The sequence below is a fragment of the Caretta caretta genome, chromosome 7 (assembly GCF_965140235.1).
Source record: "Caretta caretta isolate rCarCar2 chromosome 7, rCarCar1.hap1, whole genome shotgun sequence".
NCBI classification, from domain to species: Eukaryota; Metazoa; Chordata; order Testudines; family Cheloniidae; genus Caretta; species Caretta caretta.
This window is the reverse complement of record NC_134212.1, coordinates 31,113,668-31,135,715: the sequence shown is the minus strand read 5'-3', so window position 1 is coordinate 31,135,715 and position 22,048 is coordinate 31,113,668. Positions and strand designations below refer to the sequence as shown.

Sequence of the window (22,048 nt, the reverse complement as noted above, 5' to 3'; positions counted from 1 at the left end):
GCAAGGCCTTGGTGTGAGGGATTCCAGGAGGGCAGTGTGGTCTAGTGGCCAGAGCACTGGACTGGGGGCTTGGGATACCAATGTTCTATTCCCAGCTCTACTACTGGCCTGCAGAGTTACCTTGGGTAAGTCTCTTTACTTCTCTATGCCTCAGTTTCCCCATCTGTAAAATGGTGAGAATGATACTGACCTTTTGTAAAGCACTTTGAGCTTTACAGAAGAAAGGTGCTGTAGAAGAGCTAGGGTTTATTAGCAGTATCAGCTATTCTGTATAAAGCAGTGGTTCTCAAACTTTTTTTTCCACGGACCCCTTGAAAATTGCTGCGGGTCTCGGTGGACAACTTAATGATCTTTCTAAATGTTGTTTGTACCGTTAGCTAACTATTATAAAGCGCTTTGGATAAAAGCGCTCTATAAAAAAACCCTTAATAATAATTATTGTTTTTTGTTTTACAAATAAAAGCACACAACTCATATTTTAATATCAGTAGTCTTACCCTTCTAATGTGATGGATGTGCCCTCTTTCCCCCGTTGCGGCAGCCCCCAGGCTGGGGCTGGGAAGCAGGGGGGCTCTCCCTCTCTCCCCTGCCGCAGCAGCCCCCCTGGGGAAAGCTGGGGCTGGGAAGGAGCGGGGTCTCTACCCGGCAGCCGCAGCCCTGGAGCTGGGGAAAGTTGCCTTTTGCTCTGGCCGCTGCAGCCCTGCACATCCCAAATTCCCCCCATCCTTCTCGTGTAGAAGCAGTTTATACTGAAAAAAAAGTATTTTTGCCAATATAGTTTATACCAGTTCCCCAAGTGAAATAATCTATTACAGCAAAAACTGCATCTTCGCCAGGGTTTTCGCTGGCACAACTGCGTCAGCAAAAACTCACACCCCTAGGCGTAGCTACGCCAGCAAAACTTCTAAGCATAGACCAGGTCTAGATGACCTAAAGTTTCTCATGCCTTTAAAATCTATGGATCCATGTTGTAGCTATATCCCAGCAGGCCTCATGCAGTTTGGCTGTACTACTGGGTGTTATGTTTGCCACTCACCCTGCTGAGGGTGCTCGAAAGCAATGGGATTCAACTTCTGGGGAACTCATATCTGTGGGCCACGTAACGTTCTCTGTAGCCTGGGTTCAGTGTTCCTGATCTCTGGAGCTTGCAGTAATAAATGTGAGATTTCTGAGGCTGGATAAGGTGGCGAGGGCTGGAGGGAAGGCCCCCTCTCTCACGAGCAGGAGGATTGGCAGTTGCTATGGCACTGCAGTAATGGCTTTTTGCTGAGTGCCAATGCAGCCAGTAGGCGACCCGAGGTGTAGGATGTAGCAAAGAGATCTCCATGTTGGCAAACAGCCTGTCTAAAGTGGGCATGTTTGGATTGATGTAGCTAAGTGGATGTAAACCCCCAATGCACTGCTGCAAAATGCAGTTTACACTGGTCCCACTTACTCAGCTTCCAACCCTGACGTTCCACTGGTGCAGTGGGCATCATGAGGCATAAAATCCCCATGATAGAGAGAGTGTGCACAGAGGAGGCCCTTATGCAAGTAGCTGCGGGCATGCTCCAACAGAACAAGCAATCTACCAGGTGGATCACTGAGCTGTGTTGGTATTTCCATCCAAGGGCCGCCGTAGCTCTTCCATTGCATGCCCCTGTGTTTGGTAGTAAGGGCGCTCAGAATGGATCCCTGCTGGGTGCAGGCCAGCTGTGTAAATGCTCTGCCCCTCCTTTATGAAATAGGCCACAGAAGGTCTAGTCTGGGATATAGCTACACGGATGGGCGGGCCCTGTGGCTGGGCTCTGGGAAGGAGGGGGTGCAGGTATCTGGGTTGGGAGGGCACTGCGGCTGGAGTCTGGAGGGGAGGGGGTTCGGGTGTATTGGTTGTGGGGGGAGGGCTCTGATGGGAAGGGGTTATGAGTGTCTGGCCCCTCCAGCTGGGCTCGGGGTAGTGCAGAGAAACAGGAACTGGGTTGTAGTAGGGGTTTCTTTAACTCTCTACTCCTGGGGGAATTTTTGTGTGTGTTTGTAATATTACAGACATATTTGCTGACAGGTATTTTGAAATAAATTTCCAAATAATTGAAACTGGCATGATTATGTAGTGTTATTTTGACAAATAAAATTTGCAGAATTTTAAAATATTGTGCACTGAATTTTTATTTTTTTGGTGCAGAATTTTTATTTTTTGACACAGAATTCCCCCAGGAGTAACGGTTAGTGGATGAGAACCAGGAGTCCTGATGCAGTCCCCCTCCTATGTTAACCTCTAGAGCACATTCCCCACTCAGCTGGGAATAGAAGCCAAGAGTCCTAACTCCTAGACCCCCTTCCCACTAGACCTCACTCCTCTCCCAGATCTGGGAAGAGAGACCAGGTGTTCTTTCCAAGTCTCCTATGCTAAACACTAGAACCCACTTTGTTCCCAGAACTGGGAACCGAACCCAGGAGTCCTGGCTCACAGCCACCCTGGTTTAACCACCAGACCACCTACATTTCCATCATGTGGTAAATGCAAAATTATGGTCCCTTGATACTATATGCTACACAATTCTGTGCCCTGATCTCCAGTCCCTGGAGCTATTTCAGTGCTGCTTGCTTTTAGCAGCTTTCCATTCAAGTTGCTTTTTGGTGTGAAATTTTTGCTGCCTCAGTCCCTTCTGTTCTAAATTCCTGCTTTCCGCTCAGCTGTGGCCATTCTCTCTGGGATGCAACTTGCGAGGTCCGGGCAAGGAATGGATTGATAGTCAGAGCACTCTGTATACTACAAGATTACTGAGAAAACAAATGGACTTGTGTTTTCCCACTGCTTTGTCTGCTGGTTAAAAAATAGTTTGAACAGTGAATTCATAGCTGGATTGAGTCTTGTGAGGGTGTTTTGGCTGAAAGGGACCAGGGTTTCAAAATCAGCTCTGTACTCACAAATCAGCATTGTAATATTATCTCTTATTGCTACTACAGTAGTGCATAGAGTTCCCAGCTGAGGTCACAGCCCCATTGGGTTAGGGTTGCATAAGGGCTTGTCTGTATGCAAAAGCTGCACCCGTGTAGTTAAAGCAATCCAGGCTCTCTAGAGTGGCTGGAGCTATATTTGTGCTGATTTCCTTAAGCGAAGGGGAATAAACTATACTGGTGTAAGGCACTTTTATTCCAGTGTAACTGCGTCCACCCTAGGGGTTGAACACCGGTATCACTATATCAGTAAAGAAATCACTGCCTTAACCAACAGTGATATTGGTACAAAATCAATGTGTAGATCAGGAGTCCCTGACTTTGCTCTGGACCCCATTGTGCTAGGTACTGTACACACACATATCAAGAGCTTATCTAAATGAGAAATTGCTCTGATTATATTTAAGGTATGATGTTAAACCGTAGCAAATATCCACATTGGCCCTTTTATTTTTGGTTTAAAAGAGGTGTATTTTGGTTTAGTGTAGGGATACAATTTTCAAAAATGCCTAAGTCCCATTTTCAAAAGTGACTTAGGAGCCAAAGCCACATTGAAAGTCACTGAGGACTTGTTTACTTGGGGAAATTGACGGTTGTAGCTCTACAGAGCACTAGACAGAATTCCCTGTGAGGATAGTTTATTCTGGAATAAAATCCCTTTCATTCTAGAATAGAGTGTCCACTTGGGGGAGTTATATTGGCATAACCACTATAGTGAAATAATTATTCCTCTGTAACTATGCTGGGAAATTTCTCTGTGTAGCTGAGCCCTTAGTACCTTCGTAGGGAGAAAATCCCTGGTACAAAAGGGCTCTTTAACCTAGCAGAGAAAGGCAGAACAAGAACCAATGGCTGAAAGTTAAAACCAGATGCATTCCAATTAGAAATAAAACACCAGTGTTTCACAGTGCAAGTGATTAAACATTGGAACAAACTCCCAAGGGAGGTGGTGCCATTTTTTGATGTCTGCGAATCCAGACTGGCTGCCTTTCTGGAAGATGCTCTAGTCAAACCCAAGTTATTGGGCTCAGTACAGGAGTAACAGGATGAAATTCTCTGGTGATCAGACTGGGTGATCTAATGGTCCTTCTGGCCTTAAAAAGTATTAATCTTTTATTCTCCCGTCCCCTCTGATTTGTTGGGAATTCTGGTCCAAAACTGGGGATCCAACTGTACAGGCAACTGGATAGGGATGTAAAGAAGCACTTTACCCCAGTCTTGCAACAAAGGAGTTAGCCTGGGTTCCTGTCCCGTGCAAGCATGACTTCCACCCTCCTGGGTTACACACGTACTGAACTTGGAGCCTCCAGAGTTCAAAGTATGAGCTCCTACAACTTGAGCCGAAGAACCAAGGCTCTGTAGCTGGCATTGTAACAGACTCATGCCCACCCACTGACCAGTGGGTTATACAAGCGTCTGTGTCCACTTGCTTTGCAGGGGTTTTGATGAATGGGATGGATTACCCACTCGCTTGTCGAAGTGCCGGCTGTGTCCTCTGCAAAAATGGTGCAGTGTTCTGTCCGACAGCAAGGCCTCATCTAAGCATGAGAGAGGTTTGTGCCACTCCTTCGGCTACCATACCATGCGCTGCGCTGCCAAGGCAGAGGGCTGCAGCTGTGTGCTTTTTATCTTGCATGGGAATGACGCCACTGCTCTTAAGCAGCATCTTGAGCTAGGACTCCTGAATTCTGTTTCTGACCCTGAGAGGAAGTACTGCCTAGTGATTAAAGCAAGGGCCCGGGAGCCAGTTCTGTTCCTGGCTCTGATAGAAAGCAATCTCTTGAGGTTATAAAGGGGGCTGTGGGAGCCAGGACTTGGGGGTTCCCTTTCTTGGCTCTGGGGGTGGAGTATTGTCTAGTGAAGGGGTTCTGGGAGCCAGGACTCCTGCGTTCTCTTTTTGGCTGCAGTGGTTAGAACAGTTCTTTTCCCAGCTCTCTCCTTGACTTGCAGTTTGACATTGTTTGAGACACTTATTGTTGTCCAAATCTCTGATTCATATCGCACATTGGTGGAAAATGGCAAATACATGTCTATCCTTGGGAAGCAGTGTTGCCAAGTGGCTAAAGTTCTGGATTGGGTCTTGAGAGACTGGTTCTGTTCCTGCTCTGCCACTGCCTAGCTGGGTGTCCTTGGGCAAGTCACGGCCCCACTCTGTGCCTCAGTTTCCCCACCTGTAAAATTCGGATAATAATACTGCTCTCCTCAGTAAAGGGCTTTGAGATCTGCTGATGAAAAGCATTACTAGAGAAGGGCTAAGGACTATTTGAGATGGGTTGAATCCAGGTCCAAACTCCTTCCTAAATTAGATCCAGTGGCACTTTGCCTTTACAATGGCGTCTTAAAAATGCGACCGCTTCAGCATATGAAAGTTCCTGGTGGTGTGACACTTCTCTGTCCAAAGAGTATTGGACACAGTATTCTTGTCAGCAAGTTAAGGAAGTATGGGCTGGATGAATGCACTACAAGGTGGGTAGAAAGCTGGCTAGATTGTCGGGCTCAACGGGTAGTTATCAATGGCTCCATGTCTAGTTGGCAGCCGGTATCAAGTGGAGTGCCCCAAGGGTCGGTCCTGGGGCCGGTTTTGTTCAATATCTTCATAAATGATCTGGAGGATGGTGTGGATTGCACTCTCAGCAAATTTGCGGATGATACTAAACTGGGAGGAGTGGTAGATACGCTGGAGGGGAGGGATAGGATACAGAAGGACCTAGACAAATTGGAGGATTGGGCCAAAAGAAATCTGATGAGGTTCAATAAGGATAAGTGCAGGGTCCTGCACTTAGGACGGAAGAACCCAATGCACAGCTACAGACTAGGGACCGAATGGCTAGGCAGCAGTTCTGCAGAAAAGGACCTAGGGGTGACAGTGGACGAGAAGCTGGATATGAGTCAGCAGTGTGCCCTTGTTGCCAAGAAGGCCAATGGCATTTTGGGATGTATAAGTAGGGGCACAGCGAGCAGATCGAGGGACGTGATCGTTCCCGTCTATTCGACATTGGTGAGGCCTCATCTGGAGTACTGTGTCCAGTTTTGGGCCCCACACTTCAAGAAGGATGTGGATAAATTGGAGAGAGTCCAGCGAAGGGCAACAAAAATGATTAGGGGTCTGGAACACATGAGTTATGAGGAGAGGCTGAGGGAGCTGGGATTGTTTAGCCTGCAGAAGAGAAGAATGAGGGGGGATTTGATAGCTGCTTTCAACTACCTGAAAGGGGGTTCCAAAGAGGATGGCTCTAGACTGTTCTCAATGGTAGCAGATGACAGAAGGAGGAGTAATGGTCTCAAGCTGCAGTGGGGGAGGTTTAGATTGGATATTAGGAAAAACTTTTTCACTAAGAGGGTGGTGAAACACTGGAATGCGTTACCTAGGGAGGTGGTAGAATCTCCTTCCTTAGAGGTTTTTAAGGTCAGGCTTGACAAAGCCCTGGCTGGGATGATTTAACTGGGAATTGGTCCTGCTTCGAGCAGGGGGTTGGACTAGATGACCTTCTGGGGTCCCTTCCAACCCTTATATTCTATGATTCTATGATTCTATGAGTGGGGAATTAACCTTGTGAATTTAGTGTCAAACCACATCTGTTGTCACCAGTCTTTGTTACCTTTGGCAGCAGTGCTATCATGATAGGAATAGCCACAGCGGATCAGACCGGGGTACGTCTGGACCAGTATCCTGTCCTCTGCAGTAGCCGGTACCGTAAGCTTCAGAGGAAGATGCAAGAAGTTGGGAATAATTCCCCCACCCCACAGAAAATTCCTTCCTAACCCTTGTCAGCTAGAAGTCAGTTTATGCCTGAAATGTGAGAGTGGGAAGGATGGTTTTGTGGGCTGAGATTCAGGAGCTCTGCCGCTGACTCCTCATTTGAACTTGGGCAAATCATAGCCCTGCTCTGTGCCTCAGTTTCTCCATCTGTAAAATGGGATAATGACCCTGATTTCCTTTGTAATCCACTTAGATAATGCTCCTGCCACTCTCAAAGACGTTGGTGTTGTAAACATTTCCAAAGGAATCATAGAATCATAGAATATCAGGGTTGGAAGGGACCCCAGAAGGTCATCTAGTCCAACCCCCTGCTCGAAGCAGGACCAATTCCCAGTTAAATCATCCCAGCCAGGGCTTTGTCAAGCCTGACCTTAAAAACCTCTAAGGAAGGAGATTCTACCACCTCCCTAGGTAACGCATTCCAGTGTTTCACCACCCTCTTAGTGAAAAAGTTTTTCCTAATATCCAATCTAAACCTCCCCCACTGCAGCTTGAGACCATTACTCCTCGTTCTGTCATCTGCTACCATTGAGAACAGTCTAGAGCCATCCTCTTTGGAACCCCCTTTCAGTTGAAAGCAGCTATCAAACCCCCCCCGATTCTTCTCTTCTGCAGGCTAAACAATCCCAGCTCCCTCAGCCTCTCCTCATAAGTCATGTGTTCTAGACCCCTAATCATTTTTGTTGCCCTTCGCTGGACTCTCTCCAATTTATCCACATCCTTCTTGTAGTGTGGGGCCCAAAACTGGACACAGTACTCCAGATGAGGCCTCACCAATGTCGAATAGAGGGGAACGATCACGTCCCTCGATCTGCTCGCTATGCCCCTACTTATACATCCCAAAATGCCATTGGCCTTCTTGGCAACAAGGGCACACTGCTGACTCATATCCAGCTTCTCGTCCACTGTCACCCCTAGGTCCTTTTCCGCAGAACTGCTGCCTAGCCATTCGGTCCCTAGTCTGTAGCGGTGCATTGGATTCTTCCATCCTAAGTGCAGGACCCTGCACTTATCCTTATTGAACCTCATCAGATTTCTTTTGGCCCAATCCTCCAATTTGTCTAGGTCCTTCTGTATCCTATCCCTCCCCTCCAGCGTATCTACCACTCCTCCCAGTTTAGTATCATCCGCAAATTTGCTGAGAGTGCAATCCACACCATCCTCCAGATCATTTATGAAGACATTGAACAAAACCGGCCCCAGGACCGACCCTTGGGGCACTCCACTTGATACCGGCTGCCAACTAGACATGGAGCCATTGATCACTACCCGTTGAGCCCGACAATCTAGCCAGCTTTCTACCCACCTTATAGTGCATTCATCCAGCCCATACTTCCTTAACTTGCTGACAAGAATACTGTGGGATACTGTGTCAAAAGCTTTGCTAAAGTCAAGAAACAATACATCCACTGCTTTCCCTTCATCCACAGAACCAGTAATCTCATCATAAAAGGCGATTAGATTAGTCAGGCATGACCTTCCCTTGGTGAATCCATGCTGGCTGTTCCTGATCACTTTCCTCTCATGCAAGTGCTTCAGGATTGATTCTTTGAGGACCTGCTCCATGATTTTTCCAGGGACTGAGGTGAGGCTGACTGGCCTGTAGTTCCCAGGATCCTCCTTCTTCCCTTTTTTAAAGATTGGCACTACATTAGCCTTTTTCCAGTCATCCGGGACTTCCCCCGTTCGCCACGAGTTTTCAAAGATAATGGCCAATGGCTCTGCAATCACAGCCGCCAATTCCTTTAGCACTCTCGGATGCAACTCGTCCGGCCCCATGGACTTGTGCACGTCCAGCTTTTCTAAATAGTCCCTAACCACCTCTATCTCCACAGAGGGCTGGCCATCTCTTCCCCATTTTGTGATGCCCAGCGCAGCAGTCTGGGAGCTGACCTTGTTAGTGAAAACAGAGGCAAAAAAAGCATTGAGTACATTAGCTTTTTCCACATCCTCTGTCACTAGGTTGCCTCCCTCATTCAGTAAGGGGCCCACACTTTCCTTGGCTTTCTTCTTGTTGCCAACATACCTGAAGAAACCCTTCTTGTTACTCTTGACATCTCTTGCTAGCTGCAGCTCCAGGTGCGATTTGGCCCTCCTGATATGATTCCTACATGCCCGAGCAATATGGCTTTTTGAAGTGAAATGGCACTTAGGACATTCTCACCTAACTCTGCCCCTGTGAAGAGCAGTGCTTTTGTAGCTAAGGCACTGGACTGGGATTAACGAGATCTGGGTTCGATTCCCGGTTTTACCACAGACTCCCCATGACCTAGGGCAAGTCACTCCCCCCTCTCTTGCCTCAGTTTCCCCATGTGTAAGATAGGGAGGATGGTACTTTCCTATCTCATAGGCCAGGGGCAGTTGTGAGTGACTATGAGATGCCCAGATATGATGCCGATGTGAGTAAGTAGATAGAACCTGAAGGGAATGCCAGGTAATTGTAATTGTCCTCATTGTTATTTATTATGCGTATTGTGGTTGTGCCATGGGCCAGCACCTCATTGCACTAGGCACTGTACAGACACAGATCAAAAAGCCTCATCCCTCCTTTCTTTCCAATAGGTCCAGTAGCAGTCATCAGGCTCTTTACATGAGTGGACTGTGACGTCTTAAAGTCACAAGTACCTGCCCTTTGGAAACTTCGTGCCTGGCATCTTCCCTCTGTTTGTTTTTGACACGGCTAATGGTGCAGAATGATTTAGTGGTCTCTGTGCAGTAACCAGCCAGATGGTGTTTTTGCTAACTGCACAAATAAACACGCAGGCTGTCGAGTAGGCGAAAAGGGTAGTGACTCTCCCTCACCTCCCCGACATTTACCCAAGGGCTGGATTGCAGGCTCAGCGCTTCAGCAAACACGTCTGGAAACAAATGCCAAGTGCAGGTGTTCTGCCAGCCATGCAGCAAGAGGCAGGTTCAGTGGTGCCCGCTGGAGGGGACAAGGGATGGGTATCACATGAAAGGCACTTGCTGTTTTCCAGGAGGATTCACGTATACACCATGCAGTTATTTACAGCAGGGCAAAGCAGGGTGTAAATCGCTACCCGCTCGGACTGGGAGCTTTTCTTGCTCTGATTTCATTGGGTACATCTACACAGCAATTAAACACCAGCAGCTGGCCTGGGTCAGCTGACTTGGGCTCGCAAAGCTCAGGCTGTGGGGCTGTAAAATTGCTGTCTTGATGTTCGGATTCATGCCGGAGCCTGAGAGGGGGAGGGTCCCAGAGCCCAGGCTCCAGCCAAACCTGAATGCCTACACGGCAGTTTTTAGCCCGCAAGCCCAAGTCAGCTGACCTGGGCCAGCCGTGGCCAGTGCCCTGGGTCTTTTATTCCAGTGTAGATGTACCCATAGATTCCAAGGTCAGAAGGGCCCACTCTGATCATCTGGTCTGACCTCCTGTATAACACAGCCCATAGGATTAATTCCTGATTGAACAGGAACAGATCTAGAGCACAGTGTAAGGGAGTGTGCAAAGTGCAGGGTATTGTTTCTGTTCACTTCAAAGAAGCAAAGTCAGACAAATGGTGGGAGAAAGGGAGACAGCCTGCAGAGCAATTAGAGGGATCACCATGGCATGCAGTCTATTAGTTATTATGGGTATTCAAGTAGCATCTAAGAGTCCCAGGGCCTCTGTTGTGTCAGGCACTGCACGGAACCCCCCGACTGATGTTGAGAACCCCCCACTATGCTGGCCGCTACACTGATACCTCCAGCTAAGATTGGAGACCTTGTTTTGCTTGGCACTGCACAGACCCCCTAGAATTATCTGGGCCATCCTGTTTACCCTTTTTAAAAATTGGTCCAACATGAGGTTTCTTCTGGTTTTCTAGAACTTCCCCAGTGCTCCTAGACTTATTGAAAATCAACATTAATGGTGCGGCAGGCTCCTCAGCCAGCTCTTTTAAAACCTTTGGATGCAACTTATCTGGTTCTGCTGATCTAAAAATGTCTAACTTTAGTAGCTTCTGTTTAACATCCTCCAGAGATACTAGTGGAACGGAAGGAGTGTAATCATCACCATGTGATATGAGTATATAATCTGTTTTTCCCTCCAATACAGAACAGAAATATTTATTCGGAACCACAGCCAATGGGAGCTGCGGGGTCAACACCTGCTGGCAGAGCTGCGGCTAGGCGGCTCTGCACACTGCCTCCACCCCCAGGATCTGCCCCCGCAGCTCCTATTGGCCACTATTCCTGGCCAACGCGAGCTGCGGAGCCAGCGGTCAGGGCAGGGTGGGGCAGCACGCAGAGCCGCCTAGCTGAGCCTCTGCCTAGGAGCAGCAGGGATGGGTTGCCCCTTGCGAGGAGCTGCCCGAGGTGAGCACCGCCCAGATACGGCACCCTGCACCCCCTCCCACTCCCCAACTCCCTGCCCTGAGCCCCCTCCCGCACCCAAACTCCCTCCCAGAGCCTGTGCCCCACACCACTCCTGCACTCCGAACCCGTTGTGGCTGTTCCTCCGCCTAGGAGCAGCAGAGACATGTTGCCGCTTCCGGGGAGCCACGTGGAGCCCAGTAGGGAGCCTGCTGGCCCCGCACCAACCGGACTGTAAACCGGACTTTCAATGAAGATCAAAAATGCCAGTTTATAGAGCTTTCTGGTTGGTAAAGTGTAGGATAACACAGCTTTTACTATATTTTATTTTTTATAGCTGCCTTCACTTCCCTCCTAAACCAGATTGGTTTTCTAACCACCACAGTTCTGCCTCAGTTGTGAGATTGTGGCTTTTTGGGCATCAAGTGAGGTGTTTTTAAATGATTCCCAATTATCATTCACATTTTTTTGATTGCATTCTCTACCCAGATGTTTTGGCTCATAATTGTTTTCAGCTTTGTGAAATTGGCCTTGTTAAAACACCAAGTATGTATATTTATTCTGCCTGCGCTTTATAAATGTACCTAAGCTTGTACCATTCATTTTTATTTCTGTGATCAGTTCTTTATCTGTTAGGACAAGGTCTAATAAGAATTCCCTCACGTTGGTTGCAACACTTCATGTTAGGAAATTTTCCTCTATACTGTTTAGAAGTACTGCGGATGTTTTAGTACTGGTAGCATGAGACCTTCAGCATGTGTCACTCAAACTGAAGTCCCCCATGATCATGCAAGTTTTTGCCTTACACATAGTAGATTGGTGAGTACTGAGGCAGTCATCCTGTTCCCTAGTATGATTTGGTAGTCTGTAGCAGATACCGACCAATATCCATCTTCTACTTTATCTGTTAGGACATTGATCCATAAGCATTCAAAATAATTTTCTTCCACATTTTCAGTGACTCAGAAACAGGCAAAGCCATTTGTGACATAGAGTGCCACTCCCCCTCCCTTTCTGCCCACTCGATCCTTCCTAAATAGGTTATAACCATTGATTTTAACATTCCAATTATGTGAATCATCCCATCAGGTTTCAGTAATAGCAACTAGATCGAATTTATACCCACAAATGAACCATTCCAATTCCTCGTCTGTTACCCAGGCTCCTAGCATTGGCATATAGCAGGGGTGGGCAAACTTTTTGGCTTGAGGGCCACATTGGGGTTGCGGAACGGTATGGAGGGCCGGGTAGGGAAGGCTGTGCCTCCTCAAACAGCCTGGCCCCCTCCCACTTCCCGCCCCCTGACTGCCCCCCTCAGAACCCCCGATCCATCCAACTCCCCCTGTTCCTTGTCCCCTGACCACCCCTCCCCGGGACCCCACACCCTATCCAACCCCCCAGCTCCCTCTCCCCGACTGTCCCGACCCCTATCCACACCCCTGCCCCCTGACAGGCCCCGCCAGGACTCCCACGCCTATCCAACCCCCACTGCTCCCTGTCCCCTGACTCCCCCCCGGGACCCCCATCCCTAACTGCCCCCCCAGGACCCCACCCCCTATCCAACCCTCCTGTTCCCTGTCTCCTGACCGCCCCCCCCCCGAACCTCTGCCCCATCCAACTGCCCCCTGTCCCCTGACTGCCCCCCCGGGGCCTCCTGCCCCTTATCAACCCCCCCCCCCCCGCCCCCTTACCATTACCATGCTACTCAGAGCAGCAGGACAGGCTTATTTGAAAGCCTGGGCGGTGGGCAGGTGCAAGCTGCGCTACCCATGTGAAGGCATTGCTGCGGGGGAGGGGGGACAGCTGGGGAGGGGCCGGGGGCTAGCCTCCCTGGCCGAGAGCTCAGGGGCTGGGCAGGATGGTCCCGTGGGCCGGATGTGGCCCGCGGGCCGTACTTTGTCCACCCCTGGTATAGAGGCAATTCAAAAATTTCTTCTCCATGTCCTTTGGTTCCTTTATTTATTTTGTTTCCCCCATCTTGATTTTGTGCTGGGTGCTTATATCTTCCCTCTTTTTACCCTCCCCTTTTGTTATTAGTTTAACCCTGTGCTGACTGCTCAAGCCAGCCTGTCCTCAAAGAGATTGGTCCTCCTTCTACTGAGGTGGAGGCCATCCAAACTATACAGCTTCTCTCCCATAAAAGTTTGACCAACGTTCCACAAAACCAAAACCCTCCACCACTTACCTAGCCAGCGGTTCACTTCCTGAATCTTCCGCCTTCCTTCATTTGTGGGAAGGAAGGATCTCAGAGAAGATAGCTTAGATTTTCTTTTTCTTCAGCACACTTCTGAGTTCCCTGAAGTCATCTGCTATATGCGAGATACCCTGTGACACAGTGTAATTAGTGCCTATATGAACTATCGCCAGGGGAACCTTGCCCGTCAACTTCAGAAGCCTATCCAATCTTAGAGTGACATGCAGCACATTGTCCTATTGTCTTCCAGTGCCTTGCAGAATGTTCTTTCAGTTCTTCTGAAAGAAGATGGAGTTGGGGGAGGATTGGGGGAGCCTTATGCCAGGCACTGCACAGACTGCTCCCCAGGTGGAGATCGGGGCCTCCCATTATGCTGAGTGCTGCACAGATACAGAGAATATATAATCTAAATAGACAAAAGGTGTGGGGGGAAACTGAGGCACAGAGCGGGGCGGTGACTTGCCCAAGGTTACTGAGCAGGTCAATGCCAGAGCTGAGAATAACTCAGGTGTTCTGAGTCCCAACCCAGATTCAACCTTCTTCTCTTCCTTCCCACCTGACTGAAGAAGACTGTGTTCTCACAATCATATGTCTCATATATGAAATGCAATTGAACACTTTGAGATTTGTTCCTCAGGGCACAGGACCGGCCCCAAATATCCTCCATCTCTGAGCTCTGCTTGTTACAGGAAGGGGCTTGTGGGGAATGCACCTACCTGTTAGACTGGGTGTGAAAAATTCCCCTATGCATAGGGTTGGCACCAGGTCTAGGCGTCATCCCCTAGCGCAGAGTCCTGCAGAAACACCAAAGGTGTGAGGGGCTGTTTGCTGGAGATCTGTTTTGACTAACATTCACAGGAGATCTAATCTGACTGGTTTATGGATAGCCAAGGTTAAGAACCCATCATCCCAGATGGCACGAGCAACCAGGCTTTATGCCTGGCACAGCAGTGTTATGTACAGGAATCCCTTTAAATGGGTGGTGTCCCCTCTAGTGGCGCTTACTGTGTTCTGGGTCTCATAACCCAGCCAAAGCAGCAGTGTGTTTAGGCTTTGACCATTATATAGAGTGAGCAAACGTGATTACTCTGCTTGAGCCCCATGCTTCCAGTACCATAGCTGCTTGCATTATAACCTTTCTCCTCCTCCCCTTCCTGCTCCCAGGGTTAATGCTGAATATCATTTTGCAGCATCCCACATCCTTGGCAGGTCCCCTTCTCCCTAGTACAAAGGAAACAGGTGAGGACGAAAGGGAAACATCAACGGGATCTATGCTGTGCTGGCGAACCACAGCTGTTTCCTGGTGCTGTCACTTTCTGATATCCTGTCTAAATTCCCCTCTTTTCTTTCCTGAGCTGCCAGTGTCCCACTGCTCATGGAGGTTATTTTTAACTTCACAAGACCCAGAATTATGAAATTCCAGCTATGGGGCTGCCTCAGACTTGTGATGGGGTGGGGTGAGGGTGGATAGAGCCTGCGTGACTCTAAGGAGCTTTGGAAAGTCAAACAGACGGCAGCTCTGCTTTTATCTGTAATGGCAAAGAAATGACACCATTCATAACCTCCTTGACAGGCGGGTCTCAGACTGTACAATCCATGCTGCTAGTTGGAGACTCTATGTTTGTTTGGTATAGAAATACATCTGCCAAAACAAACCAGGCACATAAGTTTGTATTACGCCGTGCTAATTTTCTGTCTCTCCAACGAGTGGCTACAGCTAGCTGGCTTGCTTTCAGAACGGGAAATCGTTATAAAAAAAGGCAGGAAAGCATTGATTCCTTTTCAGAGTTGGATATATGATGAGAAAGGGTCCTGGCTCAGTTACCATGGCGATGAATTTAACTGTTTGATGGGGATGCATATTGAAAAATTAAATTATTGTTATTACGGTCGTGCTGCACAGGTCCCACAGCTGGGATCATGTTATGCCAGGTGGTGTACAGGCTCCTGGCCAGGATCGGGGTCTCCTGTTTATGTGTTGGGCACTGGCCAGTGTTGGGGACCCACATCATGCCAAGCACTGCACAGACCCTCTGACAGATTGAGGCCCCCATCATGCTGGGCGCTGCACAGAGTAGGAGACAGTCGCTGCCCTGTAGAGCTTACTGTCTAAACAGGCAAAGGAAAACTTGACAGAAGGTCGCTCACTTTGTTGCTTCTGTCAGCCGAGCTGATTGCACATATCAGAAGCTCCTTGCCTTCCTCTATTTGCAGCTCCCAAGCTACCTGGGTGCCACTTTTTCATCCCCCTCTATTTCAGGGACTCCCCACAACTCCCTCCACCTTTTCCCCCATGCCAGGGGCTCTGTGTGCCCCCTTTTCATCTTCCTCTGTGCCAAGGAGTCTGTGGGCCCCCATTCCCCACTCTCCCCATATCAGGGTCCCCCATTCTCTCTGTGCCCTACCTTCTCCTCTCCAGGATTATTTATTGAACCCAGACCTCCTGAGTTCTTGTCCAGCTAGTTAACAATAAGATCCTTCTCTAGCCCAGTGACTATGCACCATTTAAGTTCTATAGAGACGGATTCCGTGGTGCATAGGCCACACTCTGGACCTTTGCACAAGGGTAAATTTCACCCAAAGTGCATGCTGGGACATGGTTACAGTCCACGGCTGGAGTCTGCTGCATGGGTCAGTCCAGTCCCTTGCCTAAAGGCTGCAGTGGGAGGTTCTGGAGGTGAGACCTGGCTAGGTGTGAAGCAGACAATTGTCTTTGTTGATGTCTCACAAGGTTGTGACTTGCAAGCAAACTGCGTTCCCCAGAGCTTGCACAAGCCATCGATTCTCAGACCATAAGGCCAGAAGGGACCACTGACCATCTAGTCTGACCTTCTGTATAACACAGGCCATACGCCAGCCCTGAATTAGTTCCTGTTGGAACTAGAGCGGATCTTACAGAAAAACATCTAGTTTTGAATGGAAAATTGCCAGTGATGGAGAATCCACCACAGCCCTTGTGAATTTGTTCCAATAGTTAATGACTCTCTCTCTTAAAAATGTTTGCCCTGTTTCCAGCCTGAATTTGTCTAGCTTCAACTTCCAGCCCTTGGATCTTCTTAGACCTTTGGCTGCTAGACTGAAGAGACCTTCATCTAATTTCTGTTCCCCACATAAGTATTTATAAACTTATAAGCTCTTGGAGTCTCTGACTAGCAGGCCTGTTTCCAGCCCTTTAAGTCATTCTCCTTCGCCAGACCTGCAGTCAGTGCAGGGTTAACACGTGCACGGCAGCACTCAAAACGTTTGAGCCCAGGAAAGCTGCTGATCCCTCATTTCACAAAGCCCAACTCCCTCATTTGAAGCGTTTCACAATTCTCCTTCATGTGCTGCTAGCTCGGGTGATTAACGGGGTTTTTTATTTAACACTGGGTGGCCCGGCCGCTGTTTTGTTGAACAGCTGAGTGGGGGTGGGGTGGAAAGCTATGCTTGTAGCCTTTCAAAGAACCAAGAAAGCAGGATTCCATAAGGTGTAATTCACTGCGCTACATTGTTGCCCCAAATCGCAGTCTGAGGTTTTCACTATCTTACTATTTATAATTTGGTCTTATTATTTATGGTAGACCCCCCACTGAAATTAGAGCCCCTATTGTACCAGTTGCTGCACAGCCACCTCTCCCAACCCCCCCAAACCTGACTCCCAGCCCCCCTGCCCTAAGTAGTAGACCCCACTCCCGTCCCAGAGCTGGGGATAGAAGCCAGAAGTCATGACTCTCCATCCTGGACTCTTACTACGAGGCAGTCCTTCCCTGGGCTGTCAGGTCCATGCCAAGCTGGGTTCACAGGAAATTTGCCTGTGAGAGGGAGAGGGGTCACTGCTGGGCCAGGGTCACCAGCACATGTGGAGGGCTTGGCAGAATGGCACAAACTGCCCTCCACCCCATCCTTCCAGCAGCTGCCGCATGAGGGTCTGGAATGCGGCCGTCATGTTATTCTTGGCCACTTATGACGTGAATGCCTGCCTGTTTGTTCTGGTCGGCAGAGTCTCCTTAACAGGAGCCTCACCCCCCCATCCCCCCGCTCTCCCCATGCTCTGAACACTGATCTCCCTGCACACTCTCCAAACTCACACTCCCATTTCCCCCTGCTCTGCACACTCATATATTAGCTCAGTGCCGCTTATCTCTGTCAGGGCATGCAGGCTCTGGCATCCCACAGCGTGTACCTCTGCTTCCATCCCCATGAGCTTGTCTTATCCTTGGCAAATTTCATGTCCCTCCAACGTTGAGCTGCAGTGAAATTAGCTGTGGGCCTTTCAGGGTTAAACCTTGGGAGCATGGGGGACACCGCCTCACACAGAGGGGAGCTGCCACTCTCCCTACCTCCTTCATCCAAATCCTTATCCACTGGGAGAATCTGTAGCTGATATCCTGTTCTGGGCTCTGTCCTGGAGATAGAGGTTGGATAGGATCCATAGCCCAGCGAGGGAGCAGAGATCCAGCTTACAGAGAATGGAAATGACTAACACAAGCTCACTGAGCTGGGGATAGGACCCAGGTATTCTAATTCACAACCCTCCACTCTAACTCATTAGACCCCACTCCCGCTCCACAGCTCGGAATAGACCCCTGGAGTCCAGACTTCCAGGCCCCTGTGAACTGTGCAACACCCAAAAGTGTGCACCCTAAAGGCTCAAAAACCAGAATGCAATTTTTTTAAACACTGTCATGATTGTGAAGTCAATCTTGTGATTTTTGGTGCCTGGCTCATTATCTCTGGACCGCTCAGTGTTGGATACACTATGAAGGCAGGTGTTTGGATGCAGCCCAAGCATCAGCGCCCGGGCTGTGCACCAGTTTGGCAAGCAACAGTGGCTTGTCCGGTGAACAACATGTTTCCCAGCCCTGCTTCTGCTTGGCTCCTGTGCTGACGGGAAGCGAGGCTGTTCCCTTGGGGATGCATGTGGGCTCTGGGTTCTGTGATGAATGTTCCCATCTATTGTTATTTGTTGTTGATGATTGTAGGCATCTTTCCCCCAGTTTATTCAGGAGGGGCAGCTGGGGTTCATAGATTCCATAGAGTTCAAGGTCAGAAAGGATCATGTTGTCTGACCTCCTGCGTAGTACAGGTCATTAAATTTCATCCGTTTACCCCTGTATTGAGCTCAATTACTTTAGAAGAGTAAAGCATTTCAGTCCTCAAGAGACTAAACTATTGTGTGCCCCAGGTAGAGACTGAGGGTCCCCCATTGCCTGAGGCCCCTTCAGTGGCAGGGACTTGATGAGGCCCCCAGCAGGCGACCTGCTCCCCATCCTGCAGAGGAAGGTGAAAACCCCCCAAGGTCCCTTCTAATCTGACATGGGGTCAGGTTAGGAATTTTCCCCAGATCTGGCAATCAGTTGGACCCGAGCATGGGATCAAAACACACCAGCCAGGCATCCAAGGCAAAGGATTCCCTGAACCACCTCAGAGCGTTGGTCCATCCCAGTAAGGATCCCAGCTCCAGCTGTGGCCAGTCCCTGATGCTTCCGCGGAAGACAAACATACCAACCCAGAAGACAGATGGACACCGGGGATAAAATTAACCCCTGCGGGTGACCAGCTGAAACCCTGAAGCATGAGATTAGATTTGAGTCATTGGCTTAATGCAGAGCTGCGATTGCTAGGAGCGTGTTGTGGGCAGTGTGGGGTTTTAGGCCTGATGCTACAATTGGGTAAAAATCCCTGCTTGACATCAGTGGGAGTTTTGCCAGAGCAAGGCCCCCAGTGTTGTCTGTCCACAAGACCCCCTTCCATTCTGTATTTAAAACATTGGGTGGGGGTGCAGGAGACTTGGGTTCAGTTGCCAGCTCTGCCACAGACTCCGTGCATGACCTTGGGCAAGTTACTGCCTCAGTTTTCCCATCTGTAAAACGGGGGGCATAACCCTTTTTTCACCTAGTCAGACTGTGAGCTCTTCAGGGCAGGGACTTCCTCTTTCTGTGTGCCTCTGTGGTCAGGAGGCCCTTTGTGGTGATGGCAGCTCCTGATCTTGATGTGGGGGTGGGGGGCTGGTGCAGTAATAAATGAAAGGTGACATGGAAAGTTTTACTTTTTTTTTAATAGAAAATTGGGGGCTTTATTAAAATGTTTCCTGAAAAGCATCTGCCTCCTGTCAAAATACCAGCTGCCAAAAAGCCAAAATATTTACATTTGGAGATGCTTATGCTTCAGGTGCATCACGTCCCCATTCTCTTCTGTGGGCTGGGGTCCTTGGTCAGAGTACATCTCCCATGATGCATCTGACCAGGGACTCCCATAGTGCCTTTCCAGGAGGAGAGACCATAGTGCCTTTCCAGGAGGAGAGACCACCATGCATCCTGGGAGATGTAGTCTGACCAGGAAGTCCAGCCCACAGAGCATGGGAACATGAAGCACCTGAAATATAACTGCCATCCGGCGCTGCAGCAACTCAGCAAGAAGTTAGACCATGGTGCATTATGGGAGATGTAGTCTGACCAGGGACAATAGCTGGGGCCAATGCACATTGTGAGTGAAGGCAGAGAGCTAGCACAAAGCCCCCGACACCAGGGCCCTGATCCTGCATTAACTTACGAAAGTGCATAACTTTACTGCCACATGTAGACCCAACATGTGCATAAGTGTATGGAGGGTTGGTACCCAGGTAAGCAGGGCTTAATTGGTGCCTGACCTCTTATTTGCCCCTCTTGGAAGTTTATCCTAGGCTGATAAATGACCAATGGCTCATTTCAAAGAGCCAGCACTTCATCAGTTGTTTCCATATGCTTTTCCAATATCCGTCTTTTTCTCCCCATCCTTACAGATCTGAATCACCTCCAGCTCTCTGCGTGCTGCTTCCTGGCTCTGAAAATGCCTCTGTCCATCCCCCACCTAGTCTGCCAGTGCTGCTTTCGGTGCAGAAGTGCCACACTGCGGGCATTTTCTACCACACTTTCAAACTGGTGAGTGAATATAATGTGGTGTTGGGGCACCATCTCCTACTGTGTCTCTCTTTGAGTATCTCTTTTTTGGGTTATGCTGCCTTACTCTGCTTTTGGTGGAGGGATGAGAGTAAAGTGACATGCAGCATAACACAAGTCCTTCCCAGGGGCTGCACCTGTTTAACTAAAACCTGATTGGCTTGCAAAGACCCCAGCTAAATTAACAAGATTTATATCACAAACAAAAGGGCAATGGGAGAAGACAGTAAAAACATCAGTGTTTCATCCCCCTTCCGGGCCTGTGCAACTAACAACGGAAAGGGGCTTATGTCTGCAAGTTTATGGAGATGACATATACACAGCTGGGTAATGTTAGACACACATGCACACACGCCTGGTTCAGCGTGTTACTAATGAATTACTGTTCTAGAGAGAAAGAGACTCACACATACACTCTGGATTGTGTGTGCATACACTTGCTCTCTTGCACACTCACACTGGGTTACTAATAAGTCTCTTCTTCAAGGAGGACCATCAGATTCATTCTCTTACCCATGCACTCGCTTGCTCAAACTATTACACATTCACTCACTAACTCATTTGTTCACAGTTTCTTACCCCTACACTCACTTGCTCTTGCACATGCCCACACATGCATTCGCTCGCTCAGACACATACTCATTCACTTACACGTGTGTTCCCTCACAAATATTCACACATGCATTGGCTCACTTACTCACGTTTGCTTGCATTTGCTTATTCTGACCCCACACGCTTGTTTACTCACTCTGACACATGAACTCATTTGCTTACTCACACACACACATACACAGAGGCCCTGACCACTGCGTTATTAATGAATCTTCTGCATCTCAAGAAGAACCGGTACGCACGCACACACTCTCTCTCTCTCTCTCTCTCTCAAGTAGCACGATCCAGTTAGTTTCCCTGCTCCCTCGGAATGACCTTGCTCAATACCTATCACTTTGGAAATCCCAGAGCTGTATTTCTTTTTCCACCCAATATCAGCTCCATCTGTAAATGCCTCACACCAGTAGCCATGGCCCTGTCTGCCAACCTAGCAACAAATAGCCCTGGCACTTTCTGCCAGAAGACAGGCCGTGCCCTCTCCCACTGCTGTGCCCTGGGTAGCGATGGTGTGAAGGTGGCAGGGTGTCCTGAGACCCACAGCAGCGTGGGACATAGCCAGGGATGGTTTGGGTGAGAGGTATGTATATTTAGGCTAGGGTTTATGTACCCCTGGAAATTCATGGATGTCGGGTGTCTAATTACCGTAGGTTCCCTGGTATTGTTGGCAGGCCAGAGCTAAGCCCTGTAGGCTGAAGGGGTTCCTGAGTTGCAAATGCAGGCACTGGGAGATCAGTTGCAGGCTGTGTGTGTCAGAGACAGGTAGCCAGGGGAAAGAGTCTTGAATGGGACCCTGAGAGGGAGCAGAGATACAGAGCTTCTTGGGCACAGAGTCCATGGGAGGGGCAGACGTTTGGGGATTTTGTGGCAAGGAGCCAGTCTACTGTTGGTTGTATCTGCTGCATTCAGGACTTTGTGCCCTTTCTTTGCAAATAAGCCAGATTGCATCAATTATTATAATAATAATAAATCCCTAGCTCTTATCTAACTTTTCTTCTATTCATCTCAAAGTGCTTTGCACAGTCGATCAGTAGCATTATCCTCATTTTGCAGATGAGGAAACAGGCACAGGGAGTGGAAGTAACCCCACGGTTACTCAGCAGGCCCAGGGCAGAGCAGGGAATAGAACCCAGGTGTCCTGAGTCCCCACTCCAGTACTCTGTCCACTAGATCACACTGCCTCAGGTTCCAGAACAGACCGGACTTGTAGCATTGACTTCTCCTAACAGAAACAGCCCTGTGGGGCTCTGGAGAGTGGAGAAGCATTCGGACTGAAGGGGCAAGAGCATCAATCTTTACTATCTCATTCCAGTGTCC

The 22,048-nt window shown here is 49.0% G+C and overlaps 1 protein-coding gene across 4 annotated transcripts in view; it reads left to right on the top strand.

Annotated features, from left to right (window-relative positions):
* DNAJC4 (DnaJ heat shock protein family (Hsp40) member C4) overlaps positions 1 to 22,048 on the top strand; it is an 80,434-nt gene continuing 58,386 nt past the window's right edge. For 3 of the 4 annotated variants that reach the window (XM_075130395.1, XM_075130397.1, XM_075130394.1), the window contains exons 1-2: positions 10,884 to 11,014; positions 19,966 to 20,104. In XM_075130395.1, coding sequence (XP_074986496.1) covers positions 10,984 to 11,014; positions 19,966 to 20,104 — 170 coding nt within the window. In that variant the 5' untranslated portion in view covers positions 10,884 to 10,983. Of the gene's footprint in view, positions 126 to 4,374; positions 4,491 to 10,883; positions 11,015 to 19,965; positions 20,105 to 22,048 lie in introns of those variants that run through there. The other variant, XM_075130396.1, reaches the window with a different exon arrangement.